This window comes from Phacochoerus africanus, chromosome 15 (assembly GCF_016906955.1).
Source record: "Phacochoerus africanus isolate WHEZ1 chromosome 15, ROS_Pafr_v1, whole genome shotgun sequence".
In the NCBI taxonomy this organism is placed as follows: Eukaryota; Metazoa; Chordata; class Mammalia; order Artiodactyla; family Suidae; genus Phacochoerus; species Phacochoerus africanus.
This window is the reverse complement of record NC_062558.1, coordinates 71,862,121-71,880,666: the sequence shown is the minus strand read 5'-3', so window position 1 is coordinate 71,880,666 and position 18,546 is coordinate 71,862,121. Positions and strand designations below refer to the sequence as shown.

At 40.8% G+C, this 18,546-nt stretch overlaps 1 protein-coding gene across 2 annotated transcripts in view; it reads left to right on the top strand.

The window, feature by feature from the left end:
• The window catches only part of DNAJC12 (DnaJ heat shock protein family (Hsp40) member C12), a 36,007-nt gene extending 17,755 nt beyond the window's left edge, over positions 1 to 18,252 (top strand). For both annotated transcript variants that reach the window (XM_047760510.1, XM_047760508.1), the window contains 3 exons: positions 4,622 to 4,761; positions 10,682 to 10,886; positions 17,736 to 18,252. In XM_047760510.1, coding sequence (XP_047616466.1) covers positions 4,622 to 4,761; positions 10,682 to 10,886; positions 17,736 to 17,830 — 440 coding nt within the window. In that variant the 3' untranslated portion in view covers positions 17,831 to 18,252. The remainder of the gene's footprint in view (positions 1 to 4,621; positions 4,762 to 10,681; positions 10,887 to 17,735) is intronic.
• The last annotated feature ends 294 nt before the right edge of the window (positions 18,253 to 18,546 follow it).

Here is an 18,546-nt window from a genome sequence, read left to right as displayed (position 1 = left end):
GTGCTTGGTGTACTCAAAGGACATCAGGGAAGCTACTATGACTGTAACAAGGGAGGTGGGAAAAGTAGAAGGAAATGAGGTTAGAGAAGGAAGAAAGGGATAGAGGGCAGGCAGAGCATGTTAGGCCTGGTAGCCATGGTAAGAATTTTCCATTTTATTCTAAGAGAAATGAAAAGTCATTGGAAGTCATTTTAAGCAGAGGAGTATTATGTGACTTAATTTTTTTTTTTTTTGTCTTTTTAGGGCCACATCCGAGGCATATGGAAGTTCCCAGGCTAGGGGTCAAATTGGAGCTGTAGCTGCAGGCCTATGCCACAGCCATAGCAATATGGGATCCTAGCCACATCTGCGACCTACACCACAGCTCACAGCAACACTGGATCCTTAACCTCCTGAGCAAGGCCAGGGATCGAACCTGTGTCCTCATGTCTGCTAGTCAGACTTGTTTCCACTGAGCCACAACAGGAACTCCATGTGACTTATTTTTTAAAAAAGATCACTCTGGTCGCTGTGTGGAAAACAGACTGAAGCAAAGGCAGGGAGATCAGTTGAGAAGCTAGTGTAATAATCCAGCCAAGAGAGGAGGGTGGCTTAGACTAGAGGGATGGCAGTTGGCATGGGACAGGAGATCAGATCTTAGGTATATTTTAAAGGTGGAGCCAACAGGATTTGCTGATGAATTAGAGTGAGGTGTGAGAGAAAGAGAAGAGTCAAGGATGACTTTAAATATATCGAAAACTAATGATTTCCTGCTGTGGCTCAGGGGGTTAAGAACCTGACTGCTGCTGCTCAGGTTGCTGCAGAGATGTGGGTTTGATCCCTGGCCTGGTGCAGTGGGTTAGATCAGGTGTTGTTGCATAGGTTGCAGCTGTGGTTCAGATTCAGTCCTTGGCCAGGGAACATCCATGTAATGCTAGTGCGGCCATAAAAAAAAGAAAAAAAAAAGAAAAAAAAAAAGAAAAGAAAACTAATGAAGTATTTTCTGACTCCCCCCCCATGCAGAATCAGTCTTGCCTCTGTGTTTTGTTTTGTTTTGTTTTGTTTTCTTCCATTTTTCTTTTTGGCCTGGCTGTGGTATGTGGAATTTCCTGGGCCAGGCATCGAACCTGCGTCATAGCAGCCACTCAGGCCACTGCAGTGACAGTGCTGGATCCTTAACCTGTTTTGTCACAAGAGAACTCCTCTAAGTATTTCTCTTCATCACAGTGTATTGAAATGATTTGTTTATATGTCTGTGTCCTTACTAGACTCTGAGCTTCTCAAGGGCAGAGCCTTGGATCTTAGTGGTGGATGATGAAATTTTTATTATCCCTGGAGATGAAGGAGAAAGGGGACCTAAGGGTAACATGCACTGTCAGAAAATGGAAGGGGCAGGAAGACAGTCAAGTGTACCCTGGAAAGCTCCAGCTGGGGAGCCTGAGAGGCTTGGATTTGAATGTGTTTCCGTCACTTGCAGCTTAGAGGTTTTGGGCAAGTTACATTAATCTCATTCAGCCTTTGATTATGTAAAACAGGAAAAATACTAATAATATTCACCTCATAAGGTTGTTGTGAAAAAGAAATTCTATACTCATTAGCAATCATTTCCCATTTTCCCCTCCCAGCCCCTGGCAATCGGGAATCTAATTACTGTACAGATTTGTCTACTCCGAATATTTCACATAAATGGAATCACATAGTATGTGGCCTTTAGAGACTATCTTTTTTCATTTATTATAATATTTTCAAGGCTCATCCATGTTGTAACATGTTTATAGCATATATCACATTTTGTTTATCCTCTTATTAGTTGATGAATATTTGAATTATTTCCATTTTTTGGCTAGTGTGAATAATGCTGGTATGGACATTTATATGCACGTTTTTATATGTGTGGACCGATGTTTTCAGTTCTCTCGGATATATACCTAGGGTTTAAATTTTTGCTTCGTATGGTAATCCTGTGGTTAACGTTTTGAGGAACTACCAAACTGTATTTTCATTTCTTTCTATTCTTTGGGGCATGTGGAAGTTCCTGAGCCAGAGACTGAATCCGTGCCACAGCAGTGACCCAGCAGTGACAATACTAGATCCTTAGCCCCTGACCACCAGGGAACTCCCTTCCCTCCCTTTACTATTATTTTTCAAGATTGTTTTGACTATTCTGGGTTCTTTGCATTTGCATATGTATTGTTAATTTCTGCAAAAAAGAGGCAGCTGGGATTTTGATAGAGACTGTGTTGTATCTGTAGATCAGTTTGAGAAGTATTATGATTTTAGCAATATTATGTCTTCTGATCTATGAACATGGATGTCTTTCCATTTATTTAAATATTTAATTTCTTTCAACAATGTTTTACAGTTTTTGGTGTATAGTCTTGCACTTCTTTCACTAACCTTTCTTAAGCACTTTATTTTTTTGATGCTATTGTAAATGGAATATTTTCTCTTTTTTTTTGTCTTTTTGCTATTTCTTGGGCCGCTCCCGCGGCATATGGAGGTTCCCAGGCTAGGGGTCGAATCGGAGCTGTAGCCACCGGCCTACGCCAGAGCCACAGCAACGCGGGATCTGAGATCTGAGCCGTGTCTGCAACCTACACCACAGCTCACGGCAACGCCGGATCATTAACCCACTGAGCAAGGGCAGGGATCGAACCCGCAACCTTATGGTTCCTAGTCGGATTCATTAACCACTGCGCCACGACGGGAACTCCGGAATATTTTCTTAATTTCATTTTAAGATTGTTCATTGCTAATATATAGAAACATAGTTGATTTGTGTATATTGGCTTTTATCCTGCTTAGTTTTAACCTCATGAAGGAGCAGAAATATTGGAAGTGTTTCCAACAGTCCTTGAAAGTTTTTTATTGTATGCCATCTTGTCAAATAGATCAGTGACAAAGCTACCATTTCTCAACCATCTACTATGTTTTTCCTTGTGTTTTAAACCTTCCAATAGCTTCCTATTGCTCTTACAACAAAAAATCAGACCAGAACCCTTGGCATAACCTCTAAGGTCCTGGGTTACCAGGCCGTTGTCTACTCTACAGTCCCAACCCTCACTTTTCTTCTGGCCCTGTGTCTTCCTGCCACATTGGCACTTTTTTTTTTTTGCCTTTTCTAGGGCCGCTCCCACGGCATATGGAGGTTCCAAGGCTAGGGGTCTAATTGGAGCTGTAGCCGCCGGCCTATGCCAGAGCCATAGCAACTCCGGATCTAAGCCATGTCTTCAAACTACACCACAGCTGAAGGCAACGCTGGATCCTTAACCCACTGAGAAAGGCCAGGGATCGTACCCGCAACCGCATGGTTCCTAGTTGGATTCGTTAACCACTGCGCCACAACGGGAACTCCAGCATTTTTTTTTTCTTTTTACAGAGGCACCTGTGGCATATGGAAGTTCCCAGGCCAGGGGTCAAATTGGAGCTGCTGCTGCCAATATATGCCACAGCCCTAGCAATGCCAGATCTGGATCCCAGCTGCATCTGCTGACCCATATTGTAGCTTGAGGCAACACCAGATCCTTAACCCACTGAGTGAGGCCTGGGATTGAACCTGCATACTCACGGACACTATTTTGGGTTCTTAACCCGCTGAGCCACCAGGGGAACACCTGGCATCTTCTACTTCCTCTAAATCACCACGCTTTTCAAAATTTTTATTTTCAGGGCCACACCTGTGGCATATAGAAGTTCCTAGGCTAGGGGAACCTATGGCACAGCCACAGCAACACCAGATCCAAGCTGTCTGTGACCTGCACTACAGCTCATGGCAATGGTGGATTCTTAACCCACTGATTGGGGCCAGGGATTGAATCCACATCCTTATGGGTACTAGTTGGGTTCCTTACCACTGAGCCACAATGGGAACCCCAGTAAATCACTTTTTTCTTTTTTTTTTTTTTTGCCTTAAGTTCTCTATTTACACTCTAGCGTAATGGAGTAGCCTGCTCTCTCTTGTCTGCTCATTATCCTCTCTCACACTACCACTAGAAAAGGTAGTTTTCTTCTTAGTAGACAAAGCTGTATTTTTTCCAATGTTTATAAATGTCTATGCTGTGAAATGGATTATGTCAGTTGTTTACCCCTGTGTCATCAGCACTTGGAATAGCACTTTGCACATCACTGGAGCTTAGTAAAGGGAGTGGATAAACTGTGAGCCAGGTACTTTATGTATATAACCTCACTTGTCCCTAGGATGTGCTTTACAAATAAGGTAACTAAAGCTTGATGAAATGAACTGGCACAAGGCTACTAAGCTGATAAATAGCAGTGACATATTTCAGTGAGATCAATTTGTTTGTAGAGGAGTATAAAATAACTTTTCCAAAAGAGTGTACTCAGGAATTCCCGTCGTGGTGCATCGGAAACGGGTCTGACCATGAGGTTGTGGGTTCCATCCCTGGCCTCAATCAGTGGGTTAAGGAGCCAGCATTTCCGTGAGCTGTGATGTAGGTCACAGACGTGGCGTGGATCTGGTGTTGCTGTGGCTGGCAGCAACAGCTCCGATTAGACCCCTAGCCTGGGAACCTCCATATGCCTCAGGTAAGGCCCTAAAAAAAAGACAAAAGACAAAAAAAAAAGACAATCCCCCCCAAAAAACCCACAAAAGAGTGTGCTCACTTTTTGGTTTCTTTTCTAGTGGAGACTTTTCAGAAACTACAGAACGCAAAGGAGATATTGACTAATGAAGCGAGTCGAGCCCGCTATGACCACTGGCGAAGGAGCCAGATTTCGATGCCGTTTCAGCAGTGGGAAGCTTTGAGTGACTCGGTGAAAACGGTAGGTACCTTTCTGGGATGAAGTGAATTTATGAAGCTCACGCTGCACATGGATTAGACTCACATAGTTTAAAGAGTCAATAGACAAGAGAGAGAAGCTCAAGAAGCTGATAGAATCTAGATATAATGCAGTGTCCATAAAATCCTGTGAAGGGAAATTCACTGGATCAGGGGCAGAGGAGCCTCTGACTACATTTGTCAGTCTTTTGGGCTGTTCGATTCAGTGTATAGATATGCTTTCCTTTATCATTTACTGTTTTAGACATTCTGATAACTGTGCATCTCAAGTTGCTCATATAATATTGCTTAATTTTGAGTCACTGCAAATTCATATTCTCCATCTTTTTAGTTCATATGAGCCTGTTCTCCTCTCAAGGTTTATAAACTCAATTAAAAAACAGGATCTGATTAATCAAAGAAAGCTGTATATTATTTGTAAATCATTCCCATTAAAAATTCTGGGAGGTTCCTGTGCAGCGGGTTAAGGATCTGGCAGTTGCCACATCTGTGGTGCAGGTTGCAACTGTAGGACAGGTTTGATCCCTGGCCTGGGAACTTCCACATACTGTGGATGTGGCCAAAAAAAAAAAAAAAAAAAAAAAAAAACACAAACCACCCCTCTCACTCAAATTCTGATGATCCCACGTTACTGTGGCTGTGTTGTAGACTGGCAGCTGCCGCTCTGATTCGACCTCCAGTCTGGGAACTTCCGTGTGCCTCAGTGCAGCCCTAAAAAAGAAAATAAACAGATTCTTTCCCCTTCTTCTTTTTACTTGTCTTTTAGGGCTGCATCACTGCATATGGAAGTTCACAGGCTAGGAGTTGAATTGGAGATGCAGCCGCCGGCCTACACCACAGCCACAGCAATGCCAGATCCAAACTGTGTCTGTGATCTACACCACAGCTCATTGGCAACACTGGATCCTTTAACCCAATGATCGAGGCCAGGGATCAAACCCGAGTCCTCATGGGTACTAGTTGGGTTCGTTACTGCTGAGCCACAACGGGAACTCCCTAGATTCTTTCATAATAGTTTTTATTTTAGGAAGACTTGAGCAAATTGTTTTTTCACTGATAAAAAACCTGTAACAGTGAGGGATGGTCTTTGATGTAATGGGGAAGAACAATGCAAAAACTCTCAGAGTATACAGTTAAAGCCACTCTAGATAACATGTAAACTGTTTTCTTTGTCTCATTTTGGAATGCAGTGTATATTCATATAATTTGTTTAAGGTGGGTTAATATTTATGAAGGACTAGCCATAAATTTGTTGAATATATACACAAAATAAGTAGAGAAGATCTTTAAAAAAATAGTGACTTAGCTTCACATACTCAAAAATAAGATTTTTTGTCTTTTACATTGTGTATATCCAAAATTCCTTGTTAACCCTGACTAAATAAACATTGTTCTGGCAACTCTACATAACCATTTTTCCATACCCTTTTTTTTTTGTCTTTTGTTGTTGTTATTGTTGTTGTTGTTGCTATTTCTTGGGCCGCTCCCGCGGCATATGGAGGTTCCCAGGCTAGGGGTTGAATCGGAGCTGTAGCCACCGGCCTAGGCCAGAGCCACAGCAACGTGGGATCCAAGCCGCGTCTGCAACCTACACCACAGCTCACGGCAACGCCGGATCGTTAACCCACTGAGCAAGGGCAGGGACCGAACCCGCCACCTCATGGTTCCTAGTCGGATTCGTTAACCACTGCGCCACGACGGGAACTCCTTTCCATACTCTTGAGTGTGACACACTGTAATTGTTACTGAATTAGTGACCCTTGCTATTTTATTAAATTTTTTTTTTTGTCTTTTTGCCATTTATTGGGCCGCTCTCGCGGCATGTGGAGGTTCCCAGGCTAGGGGTTGAATCGGAGCTGTAGCCACCAGACTATACCAGAGCCACAGCAACGGGGGATCCGAGCCAAATCTGTGACCTACAGCACAGCTCACAGCAACGCCGGATCCTTAACCCACTGAGCAAGGCCAGGGATCAAACCCGCAACCTCATGGTTCCTAGTTGGATTCATTAACCACTGAGCCACGATGGGAACTCTATTTTTTAATAGTTCATTTTTTTTTTATTTTTGTCTTTTTAGGGCTGCAGCTGAGGCATATGGAGGTTTCCAGGCTAGGGGTCTAATCGGAGCTGTTGCCGAGAGCCTACACTAGAGCCACAGATCCAATGCCAGATCTGAGTCGTGTCTGCAGCCTATACCACAGCAACGCTGGATCCTTAACCCACTGAGCAAGGCCAGGGATCAAACCCGCAACCTCATGGTTCCTAGTCAGATTTGTTCCCACTGCGCCACCATGGGAACTCCAAAATAAAGCATATAATTTAATGTTAACTAATTCTTTTGTCTTTTTTTTTTTTTGGTTTTTTTAGGGCCATACCTGTGGCATATGGAGGTTCCCAGGCTAGGGGTCTAATTGGAGCTGTTGCTGCCAGCCACAGCCACAGCCACAGCAACGCCTGATCTGAGCCGAATCTTCGGCCGCAGCTCATGGCAACGCTGGATCCCCAACCCACTGAGCAAGGCCAGGGATGGAACCTGCAATCTCATGATTCCTAGTTGGATTCGTTTCCACTGCGCCATGACGGGAACTCCAATAGTTCATTTTTCTTAATGATCCCTTGAACTCTGTTACTTAATTTTAACTGCTAATATCAAGTCAGCTGTGGATTTTTCAAAAATTCTCCAAATCCCTGGTCTAATTTATACTGCCAATGTCTTTCTATTAAATACTAATTTCCTGTCTCCAAACATATCACTTCTTCTTAGAATTTAGCTTAACTATGAGTTGGGTGAGGTCTTATAATAATTACATTTTAGATCTTACAGGCTGCATCATTTGTCTTGTAAGCAACATTGAAATATTGTGCTGGGCTAGCATTTGGTTCTGATTTATTTTTAATAGTGGTACAAAAATATTGAGATGCATATCTTCCCACTTTAAATGAGCAAATAATATTTTTCCTCTCACATTTTGTTTCTCTTCCTCAGTGAACTCTGAAACCCCTGTACCAAGTTTATATGTTTTGTACCTCATTTGATAGACTTTCTGTAATTTTCCTTTCCTTCCTTTCTGCTCTAATCCTCACAGTGACTTCTTCATGTGAACACCTCCCCTTCCTCTATAACATTTTAGTTGTTGTTTTCTGTGTGTATGCATTTCATTTTTTCATCCTTTCACACTCACTACTCTAGAGAAATTAATAACAATTATCATACCTAGTATCATCCGTCACCTATTAGATCACTATCCTTCTGGAGATAAACATTACCATTGGGGTTTTTAGGTAGGGTATATTCTTATACCATTTTGACAATAAAATGGTTATAATTTAGGATTTCTTTTCACCCCCTATGCACCGTCAGAAGCCAGAGCTGGAATTCCCATTGTGGCTCAGCAGTAGCAAACCTGACTAGTAACCATGAGGATGTGGGTTCGATCCCTGGCCTTGCTTGTGGGTTAAGGATCTGGTGTTACCGTGAGCTGTGGTGTAGGTCACAGACATGGCTCGAATCTGGTGGGATTAAGGATCTGGTATTACTGTGGCTGTGGGGTAGGCCAGCGGCTGCAGTTCCAATTCGACCTGTAGCCTGGTAACTTTCATATGCCCTAAAAAGACAAAATACATAAATAAATAACCTATGTCAGAATACTGGGGTTGCCAACTTCTGCCCAGGGCACCATATGCCATAGGTGTGGCCCTAAAAACAAAAAACAAAACAAACAAAAGAAGCCAGAGGTATTCTGAAAAAATTATAGTTAAATCACTTGGCAAAGGACCACGGTCCACCAGCAATATTGGACACAATTCTAGGGTATCAGGTTTCTGGGGAGGGTTTTCAAGGGTTTTGGATCTTGTGTTTGTCTAAAAATACGAAAGTTAAAACAACAACAACAACAAAAAAACACCACCGAGGAGTTCCCATCGTGACTCAGTGGTTAACGAATCTGACTAGGAACCATGAGGTTGCAGGTTCGATCGATCCCTGGCCTTGCTCAGTGGGTTAAGGATCCAGCATTGCCGTAAGCCATGGTATAGGTCGAAGTCGCAGCTTGGATTCCGAGTTGCTGTGGCTCTGGTGTAGGCTGGCGGCTACGGCTCTGATTAGACCCCTAGCCTGGGAACCTCCATATGCCGAGGGAGCGGCCCTAGAAGAGGCAAAAAGACAAAAAACAAACAAACAAACAAAAAACCCCAAAACAAACAAACAAAAAACCCCACAAAAGTTATACCATAAATCCATGGGCAATGCCCAACACTTGATTTACGGTTCCCAGTTTTTAAAAATTATAAATGATAACTATAATAAAATGACACTTTTGTTTAAAAAAGTCAAGATAGTACAATAAGATAAGTAATAAAAAGTACGTCCATTCTTATTCCAGACCCCAGTTCTGCTCTACTCTCCTGGAAAGTCCCTACTGCAGTTTTTGTGTTTCCTTCCAGAAACCTTCCATTCAGAGGATACACACACGTTGACATTATCATTAAAAAAAAACCCAAATGGAAGGATATTTAGAAAGTTCTCATTATTTGATGGCAAATGGACTTTAAGAAAATCTGCTTAAAGTTAGGACAAACGTTTCACAGGAAATATTGACTTCCTGCTTTGTGCCATGATTTTTCTTAAAGAGAAGATCTATAATCCAGAATTCTAATATTTACTGAGTCTGCATGGATCCTGGCTGGATGGAAGGTGACAACAGCAGTGTGGAAATAGTTAAAATAGTTAACGATAATAGTAGGTTTAATCTCTGGCACGGCTCAAGGTACACAGCCTTTTTGTTTGTTTGTTTGTTAGTAAAATACACATAACACAAAACTCACCATTTTAACCTTTTTTTTCAGGGCGGGTGGTGCCTCAGCATGTGGAAGTTCCTGGGCCAGGGACTGAACCCACACAGCAATGACCCAAGCTGCTGTAGTAACAACACTGGATCCTTAACCCTCTGTGCTACAAGAGAACTCGGATTTTAACCATTTTAAAGTGAACGATTCAGTGGCATTAAATACATTCACCATGTTGTTTGTGTATCATCACTACCTAGTTTCAGAACTTTTTCATATCCTCAAAAGGAAGCCCTGTACCTCTTAGCAATCATGCCCTGTTCCCTTCTCCCCCAGCTCCTGGTAACCACTAATCTGCTTTATATCTGTATGGATTTGTATAGTCTGGAATCATACAACATGTGGCTTTTTTTTTTGGCCGCGCCTGCAGCATGTGGAATTTCCCAGGCTAGGGATTGAACCTGTGCCATAGCAATAACCAGAGTTATAGCAGTCACAGTGCCAGATCCTTAACCCACTTAGCCACCAGGGAATTCCAATGTATGGCTTTTTATATCTGACTTCTTTTACTTAGCATAATGTTTTCAAAGTTTATCCATGTTTGCAGTACTTCATTCCTATTTTATGGCAGAATAATATTTCATGGTATGGCTCTACCACATTTTTGCTTATCCATTTGTGAGCTGACGGCCATTTGGGTTATTCCCACCTTTGACTCCTGTGACTGGTGCTGCTATGAACATTTGTCAATTTTTTCTTTGGAATATCTGCTTTCAGTTCTTTTGGGTATGTGCCTAGGAATTAAATTGCTGGGCCATACAGTAATTTTATGTTTAACTTTCTGAAGAAATGTCTCATTCATTGAATCTCTCTGATGTTGGTCCCTTGGCTCTGTATGAGGCTGTGGATTTCTTCTTATATTCTTAGTCTTCCAAATCAGTGAGGATTAATTGATTAATATCTGAATTAATTGTTTAATACCTGGCAGATAGTTAAGTTTAACATTTTGTTCATCAGCACAGCACTGTAATAGTAGGTCTGGTGTTATCCCATATTGAACTTTAAATATAGAAACTATGTAATATCAATTTTATATGTCTGCTTTTATTTAATGTAGTCAATGCACTGGGCTGTCAGAGGTAAAAAAGATCTGATGCTGGAAGAATCTGACCAGACTCATACCAACAAAATGGAAAATCAGGAATGGAATGAGCAAAAAGAAATAAAGAAAGAGGAGCTGGATTCAACCACAGAGAAAATGGAGCAAAAAGAGTCAAATTCCCTGGAGAAGTCATTCTCCCCACAAAATTCAGATTCTCCAAGTAAGTCATGTCACGGGGTAGCTTTGAAGAACAGAGAAGGTCTGAAATTAAAAGTCTTGGTTTATATGGTGTTTATTCCCAACTTTTCCACTTGCACAATAGTGACAAATAAAGGCCTGGTTAAGCACCTTAAACTAAGAGTGACGCAGAACTAGAAGACATATTCTTTAATACATTCCTTGCAAGAGAAAATTTTAGACATTTCTGGGATCATCTTCTTTTTTGGGGTGGGGGATCATCTGCTTTACTGAAATAACACTGGCTAACATGTTGGGTGTTTACTACGTAAAGAAATGCTCTTTACATATATTACTTGGTATTTATTATGTCATTTACTATTAATTATGTATATATTAATTTAGTTAATTCTCACTCCAATTTTGTGAGGTTGGTATCAATATTATTCTCACTTTACAAATGAAAACTGAAGCCTAGAGAGGTTGAATAATTTTCTCAAGGTTATCCAGCTTGTATGTGGCAGGAAAGGGGTCTGAACTGAGGGAGTCTGGCTGCTTAATCTGTGTTCTAAGGTGTTGCACTATCCTGAGAAGATGCCTCATCTGTAAGTAGCTCTGTAGATAGCTGACTCAGGTATAGATCCACTGAAGAAGGTATTACAGAGCTTAAATTCGGCTCCCAAGCTACACTACCTGGCTCACATCCTAGATCTACCATTTATTATCTGTATTACTCAGTAAAAGTTGAACTTCTCTACTCTTCAGTTGCCTCATCTACAAAATAGAGGACAGAGTGGAATCTTCTCATAGCTTTACCATGAGGATTAAATGAGGCGATCCATGCCGAATGCTCAGCACAGTGATTTGACTATTGCAGGCCCTGGGTAATTGTTAGCTACTGTTATCATTTCTTTGTCTATCTGGCTATCCCACTGTGTTTATTTTGTACAGGTGTGTTATGTATATACACTGTAACTCTCCTCTAGATTCTTTTTTTTTTTTTTTGTCTTTTTGCTATTTCTTGGGCCGCTCCCTTGGCATATGGAGGTTCCCAGGCTAGGGGTTGAATCGGAGCTGTAGCCACTGGCCTACGCCAGAGCCACAGCAACTCGGGACTAAGCCGCGTCTGCAACCTACACCACAGCTCACGGCAACGCCGGATCATCAACCCACTGAGCAAGGGCAGGGACAGAACCCGCAACCTCATGGTTCCTAGTCGGATTCGTTAACCACTGCGCCACGACGGGAACTCCTCCTCTAGATTCTTGATTCTCAGTTATTCTAACATCTGGTTAGAATTTAGCCTTTAAGCAGAAGGTTCCTGAATGTCCTTGAACACTTACTATAAAAAAAAGATGATAGTTTTTGGTGAACAGGAGTCTTTCTAGAAATAGTCACTTCAAAACTCTCTTTGGGGAGAACTTTCACATGCTCACTACTTGTTGGGAATAAAGATCCTTAGAGCTTCATTCAGGCACCCTACTGCAATGAGGTTATCCAAGAGATCCTTTTGTAGGTCTCCATTGATTGCATCAGCCTCATAACTGGAAGTAGTTACAGTGTAACAAACTGATCAAAGTAGAAGACCAAATGCCAGAAAAACAGTGTTTTAGGCAAACATACACCTACAAACACCCACTCACAGGCACACCCAGGCAGACAGGTAAATATTTCTCCATTTAGCATCAGAATGTTTAGATCTGTGCTTCTTGAACCCCTATGGCCTTCCTGTGACCTTCTATTTCAGAGTCAGACCTAGTCTGAGTTCAACAGAATTAAGGGGATCAATCATGCCAGAAAATCACACTGAAGCTCCACTTAAATCCGTCTCAAGAGATTCTATAAAATTTTCTCGGGAAAAAATTATGGCTCAGCAAATTAAGAACCTGACATAGTGGAATTCCTGTTGTGGCGCAGTGGTTAACAAATCTGACTAGGAACCATGAGGTTGCAGGTTCGATCCCTGGCCTTGTGCAGTGGGTTAAGGATCCTGCATTGCTGTGGCTGTGGCGTAGGCCGGCGGCTACAGCTCCATATGCCTTGGGAAGTGGCCCTAGAAAAGGCAAAAAGACAAAAAAAAAAAAAAGAAAAAGAAAAAAGAAAAGAACCTGACATAGTTTCCATGAAGACATGGGTTTGATCTCTGGCCTTGCACTCAGGGGGTTGCTGCAAGCTGTGGCTTGGATCCAGTGTTGCTGTGGCAAAGGTCTCAGCTGCAGCTCCGATTTGACCCCAGCCCTGGAATGTCCAGTTACTGCAGGGGGAGCCCTAAAAAGAAAAGTAATTTTTTTTCTCTTTCTTTTAAAAAATAGTTATTTAATTATGCAGGCATAAAAAAGAAAAAAATAATGCCATTTCCAGAAACTTGGATACAACTAGAGATTTTCATACCAAGTGAAGTAAGTCAGAAAGAGAAAGACAAATACCACATGATATCACTTATATGTGGAATCTAAAATATGGCACAGATAAACCTATGTACAGAACAGAAAAGACTCACAGACATAGAGAACAGACTTGTGGTTGCTAAAGGGGAGTATGGAGGGGGGTGGGAGTTTGGGGTTAGTAGATGCAGCTATCATGTTTAGAATGGATAAGCAATGAGGTACTGCTGTATAGCACAGGGAACTATAATCACTTGTGGTAGAACATGGTAGTAGATAATATGAGAAAAAGAATGTGTATATATGTATGTCTGGGTCACTTTGCTGTACTGCAGGAATGGACAGAACATTGTAAATCAACTATAATAAAGTGAAACAAACCCCAAAGTAATATAAACTTGTCATTAAACAATTCAAAGACTCATATATAGACAGTAACTTAGGGTCTAGCCTCATGTCCTGTCCTTCTCTGTTTCTGCCTCCTGAGGTAACCAATGCAGATGCTCAGATGTGTTCTCACCCATGCTGTTCTCTTTGCTAACAAAGGCATATATAAGTGTATGTTTATTTATGAGGACTTTACACATAACAAATGGAATTATACTGTGCACGTTCCTCTCTGTCACACACTAGCTAGGACCACAGACTCTGGAACCAGAGCCTAGCTTTTCCCCCTAATGAGTTGTGTGACCTTGGGGAGGCAAATTAACCTCTCTGTATCTGCATTTTCTTATCTCTGTATGATGCTTAAAATATTAGTTTCTCCCTTGTAAAGTCTTTTTGAGAAGTAAACAACATACGTAAAATATTTAGGCCGATACTACACAGCTAGTGCTTTTTTTTTCTTTTTATGGCGGCACCTGTGGCATATGGAAGTTCCCTGACTAGGGGTTGAATTGGAGATGCAGCTGAGGCCTACACCACAGCCACGGCAACACTGGATCCAAGCTACATCTTTGACTTACGCAGAAGCTTGTGGCAACACTGGATCCTTAACCCATTGAGCGAGGCCAGGGATCAAACCTGCAATTTCTCAGAGGTTGTAGTCGCATTCTTAACCACTGAGCTAAAATGGGAACTCTACCAGTGCTTTTTTAGTGTTAGTTTTTATTACTATGGAACTTCTTAGACCCTAATATTTAGAATGTACTTATTGCTTTTAACACCTGACAAATAGTCCATAGTGTAGATGTATTGTTATTTACTCAGAATAAATTGTGGGAAGTTCCTGTCGTGGCTCAGCGGTTAATGAACCCAACTAGCATCCAAGAGGTTGAGGGTTCAATCCCTGGCCTCACTCAGTGGGTTAAGAATCCCGCCTTGCCGTGAGCTGTGGTGTAGGTCGCAGACCTGGCTCGGATTTGGTGTTGCTGTGGCTCTGGCGTAGGCCAGCACCTACAACTCAGATTGGACCCCTAGCCTGGGAACCTCCATATGCCACGGGAGTGGCCCTAAAAGGACAAAAAGACAAATCAAATCAAATCAAATCAAATAGTAAAGTGAATTAAAAAAAAAAAGAATAAATTGTGATGCTGGTTTTGATACCCTTATGTGGTGAAGTGTATTCTCTTCTTGCCGTGGAGGAATGAAGCCGGAGGGGGTGAGAGGAGGGAGACAGGATCATTGTTCCGAGAAGCTGTCGTTGGAGAATAAGAATTAGGACATTTTGCTGAAGGCTACACTTACCAGTATTTTGTTAATGTTGTTTAGGGGATTATTGGGTGTTCTGAGTAGTGCCTTAAATTTGGCGTTTCATATGCCAACATGCAGTTGCATGATTATTTATAATTTCATTTTACTGCAGTGTAAATTTTTATAATGTCAGCATTTAAGAAATATTATTCCTGTCAGCTTTACCAAGCCCTGAGTGGCTTCCTACATAACTTGTGGGCATTTTTGTTCATTTCCTCAAGCAGTGCCTGCTATTTTCTTTGGAGTTTGCCTTTTGATGCCTCTTCTGTGATGAGCATCCATCAAGCAGCCCTTCATCATTTTCTGACTCTGCATCGTAACCAGGAAAACAGAGCACAGCCTCTGAAATCCCACGTGGGAGACAATCTTACTTTTACTTTCTTTTCATTTAAACATGCAATAAATGTGCCTTCTGATACATACAATTCTAGAATCAAATAGTTCTGTATAACATCCTGCAGTAAAAAGAAAAAATAACTGAATGTAGCAGATGCTGTTGGTGTGCCAATATATCCTTTGGGGATCTGCCTTCTTAGGCATTGCCAATCCTGTGGCTCCCACCAGAGGGCTTTCTCTGGAAGTAGGGCTGGCTTGGCAGCAAATGATCTGGCAGTTAAGTGCCAGGGAATAACACCCTGGGGTGTAGCCATCAGATAATAATGCATTGGAGGGGGAGGCTAAATTCCCCAGCTCCTTCATTCCTGAAGCGGAATAACTGAGGGTTTTTTCTACGGTGGCACCTGTGGCATATGGACGTTTCTAGGCTAGGAGTTGAATTGGAGCTGTATCTGTGACCTACACCATGGCTCAGAGTAACATGGGATCCTTAACCTACTGAGTGAGGCCAGGGATTGAACCCGCATCCTCATGGATATTAGTCGGGTTTGTAACCCTCGGAGCCACAACCCCTTTGAGGGGTTTTTATATTGTCTCCCAGGACTCCCCAAGGGGATCAAACCCCAGGGTAGTAAATTCCTAAAAAGTTACCTTTTATAGATCTGGCTTCCTTTCCCCACTTCCCTACTAGGGTCACCAGGGATCACCTCCCAAATTAGCCACTTGCATTCAAAGTCTTGTCTGGGGTCTATTTCTAGAGGAACCCAAACCAGAAAACGTCTTTTTCAAACTACAAAAATAACATGTGAAAAAAATGTAAAAACAAACAAACTAACGTGTATTTGGTGTAGAAATATGAGAAAATGTGGTCAAGCAGAAGGATGAAAATACAGCACTTAGTAGTCTTACCACGTAGGGAAATATTTTATTATTTATATTTTCATATATTTTAAGAGACTTTAGTATACCTAAAATGAAAACGACATTACATATTTTGTGTGGGTATTTCAATTACAGGTGTTCAGAAACAATTTCCTTTTTGCTTTTTCCCCAAATGGAAATTCTTTAGAATTTTTCTTTTTCTCTGATAATTCTAAAGTAAGTGCAGATCCTGTTTTTCTGGGATAATCACTATCAACTTTCTGCGTATATTTCTCCTATTAGATATTTAGATAATACTTTAAATTATGAATGAGAGCACATTCTGTAGCCTACTTTTTCATTAGCAATACTATAAACAGAAAAATGATATAAGGCATGCTTGGTCATTGCAGAAAAATAAGAAAATATAAACAAAAAACAGTATAAAAAAATAGAAACCACATCTATTCTAACTATCCAGGAATAACAACTGTTAATACCTAGGGATAATTCCTTATAGACTTAAGTTTTTTTTACCTAAATACTCATGTAAATAATTAATTTAGGAATGAGATCATATTGTCTAAACTTTTTTCTGTCACTTAGCAATATGTTATGAACATTTTCTATAAGCATAAATGTTAAAATTGTTAATAACTATATCAAATCCTTTTAACCAACCCTTTTTTTTTTGCTGAAGATTTAGATTGTTTCTTGATTTTTAAATATTTATAGATAGTATCAAAATAAATATCCTCATAGTTAAACCCTTGAGCACATCCATGATTATTCATTAGGTTAAATTTCTAGGAGTAGAATTATTGGGTTAAAGGTTTATACACTTTTTATTTATTTATTTATTTATTTATTTATTGCTTTTTGGGGCTGCACTTGGGGCATATGGTGGTTCCCAGGCTAGAGGTCTACTTGGAGCTACAGCTTCCGGCATATGCCACAGCAACGCCGGATCCTTAACCCCCTGAGTGAGGCCAGGGATCGAATCTGCAACCTTATGGTTCCTAGTCGGATTCATTTCTGCTGCGCCATGACAGGAACTCCTATCAATATCCTTTTATTATTAAGCATTTAAACATGTGAGGTCCTGGAGTTCCCATCGTGGCTCAGTGGTTAATGAACCCAACTAGTATCCATGAGGATGCGGGTTCCAACCCTGGCCTCCCTCAGTGGGTTGAGGATCTGGCGTTGCCGTGGCTGTGGCATAGGCTGGCAGCTGCAGCTCCGATTCGACCCCTAGTCTGGAAACCTCTACATGCCTTGGGTATGGCCCTAAAAAGGCAAAAGACAAATAAATAAAAATAAATGAACGTATGAAGTCCTCTCATCTAGATAAACCAACTCCTGTTCATAAGGATGCAAAAATCTACTTAGGTTCATCTATTTCTGTGGATGAATTTCTTAATAATTCATACCAAAGATTGATCCTTACATTTTTACTTATTGCAATAAAATCTTTTTTTAATTTTTTATAAGAATTTTATTTTATTGGAGTATAGTTGTTTTATATTGTACAATGAAATCTTACCAACAAGCTGTTTTATTACTAAACGATTGACTTTTCCACCCTCTGATTTTAGAATCTTCTCTTCTCTCTTCCAAAGGTTTGTCGGATGTGAACTGCTGGCACTTTCGTTTCCGCTGGTCTGGGGATGCTCCTTCAGAACTGCTGAGGAAATTCAGAAACTATGAAATATGAAATGTCCATGCTGAGAGAAACAGTGAAAGATCATCTTCTGTGTTGAAAACATGCAGTCTTTGTTCAAATCTTTAAAGTATCATGTTTGTGAATTGCTGAATACCAGTTCATTCCCCCATCCTTGAAACCATTCTCCCAATGTGTTTTTTAAATGACAAAATTTTCAGATTAGTTTCTTTAAATATTTGAATAAATTAATGCTCTTAGATCCAGATTAGATTGTTTGTTTTCCTGTTAATGTTATTTGTAGAAATCCATGAAAAAAACTGTTCTCTGTATTTAAATATTTCATTGATATACCATGATCTTTACTAGTACTGGATATACAAGAAATGTTTTCTGATTGTGGACTTAAACTGAGATGTGAAATTACTTGCCAAAACTTCATTGAATGAAATAAATAGTTTACCCAAAGTTCATAATGAATTTGTAATTTAACTGTACTTTTTTTTTTTTTTTTTTTAGGGCCGCACCTGCAGCATATGGAAGTTCCCAGGCTAGGGGTCAGATCTGGGCTGCAGCTGCCGGCCTGTGCCACAGCCACAGCAACCTCAGATCTGAGCCGCACCTTGTGGCAAAATTTTAAAAGGTAGCATGTTAAATGAATAAAATGAGATTTTGGACTACAGTTGTCTGTTATAATGCCTTCCTGGCCCAAGTGGGCACTCAAATAAATATTAGATTGAATAAGTGGATTTTTGAATCTAAGTATCAGG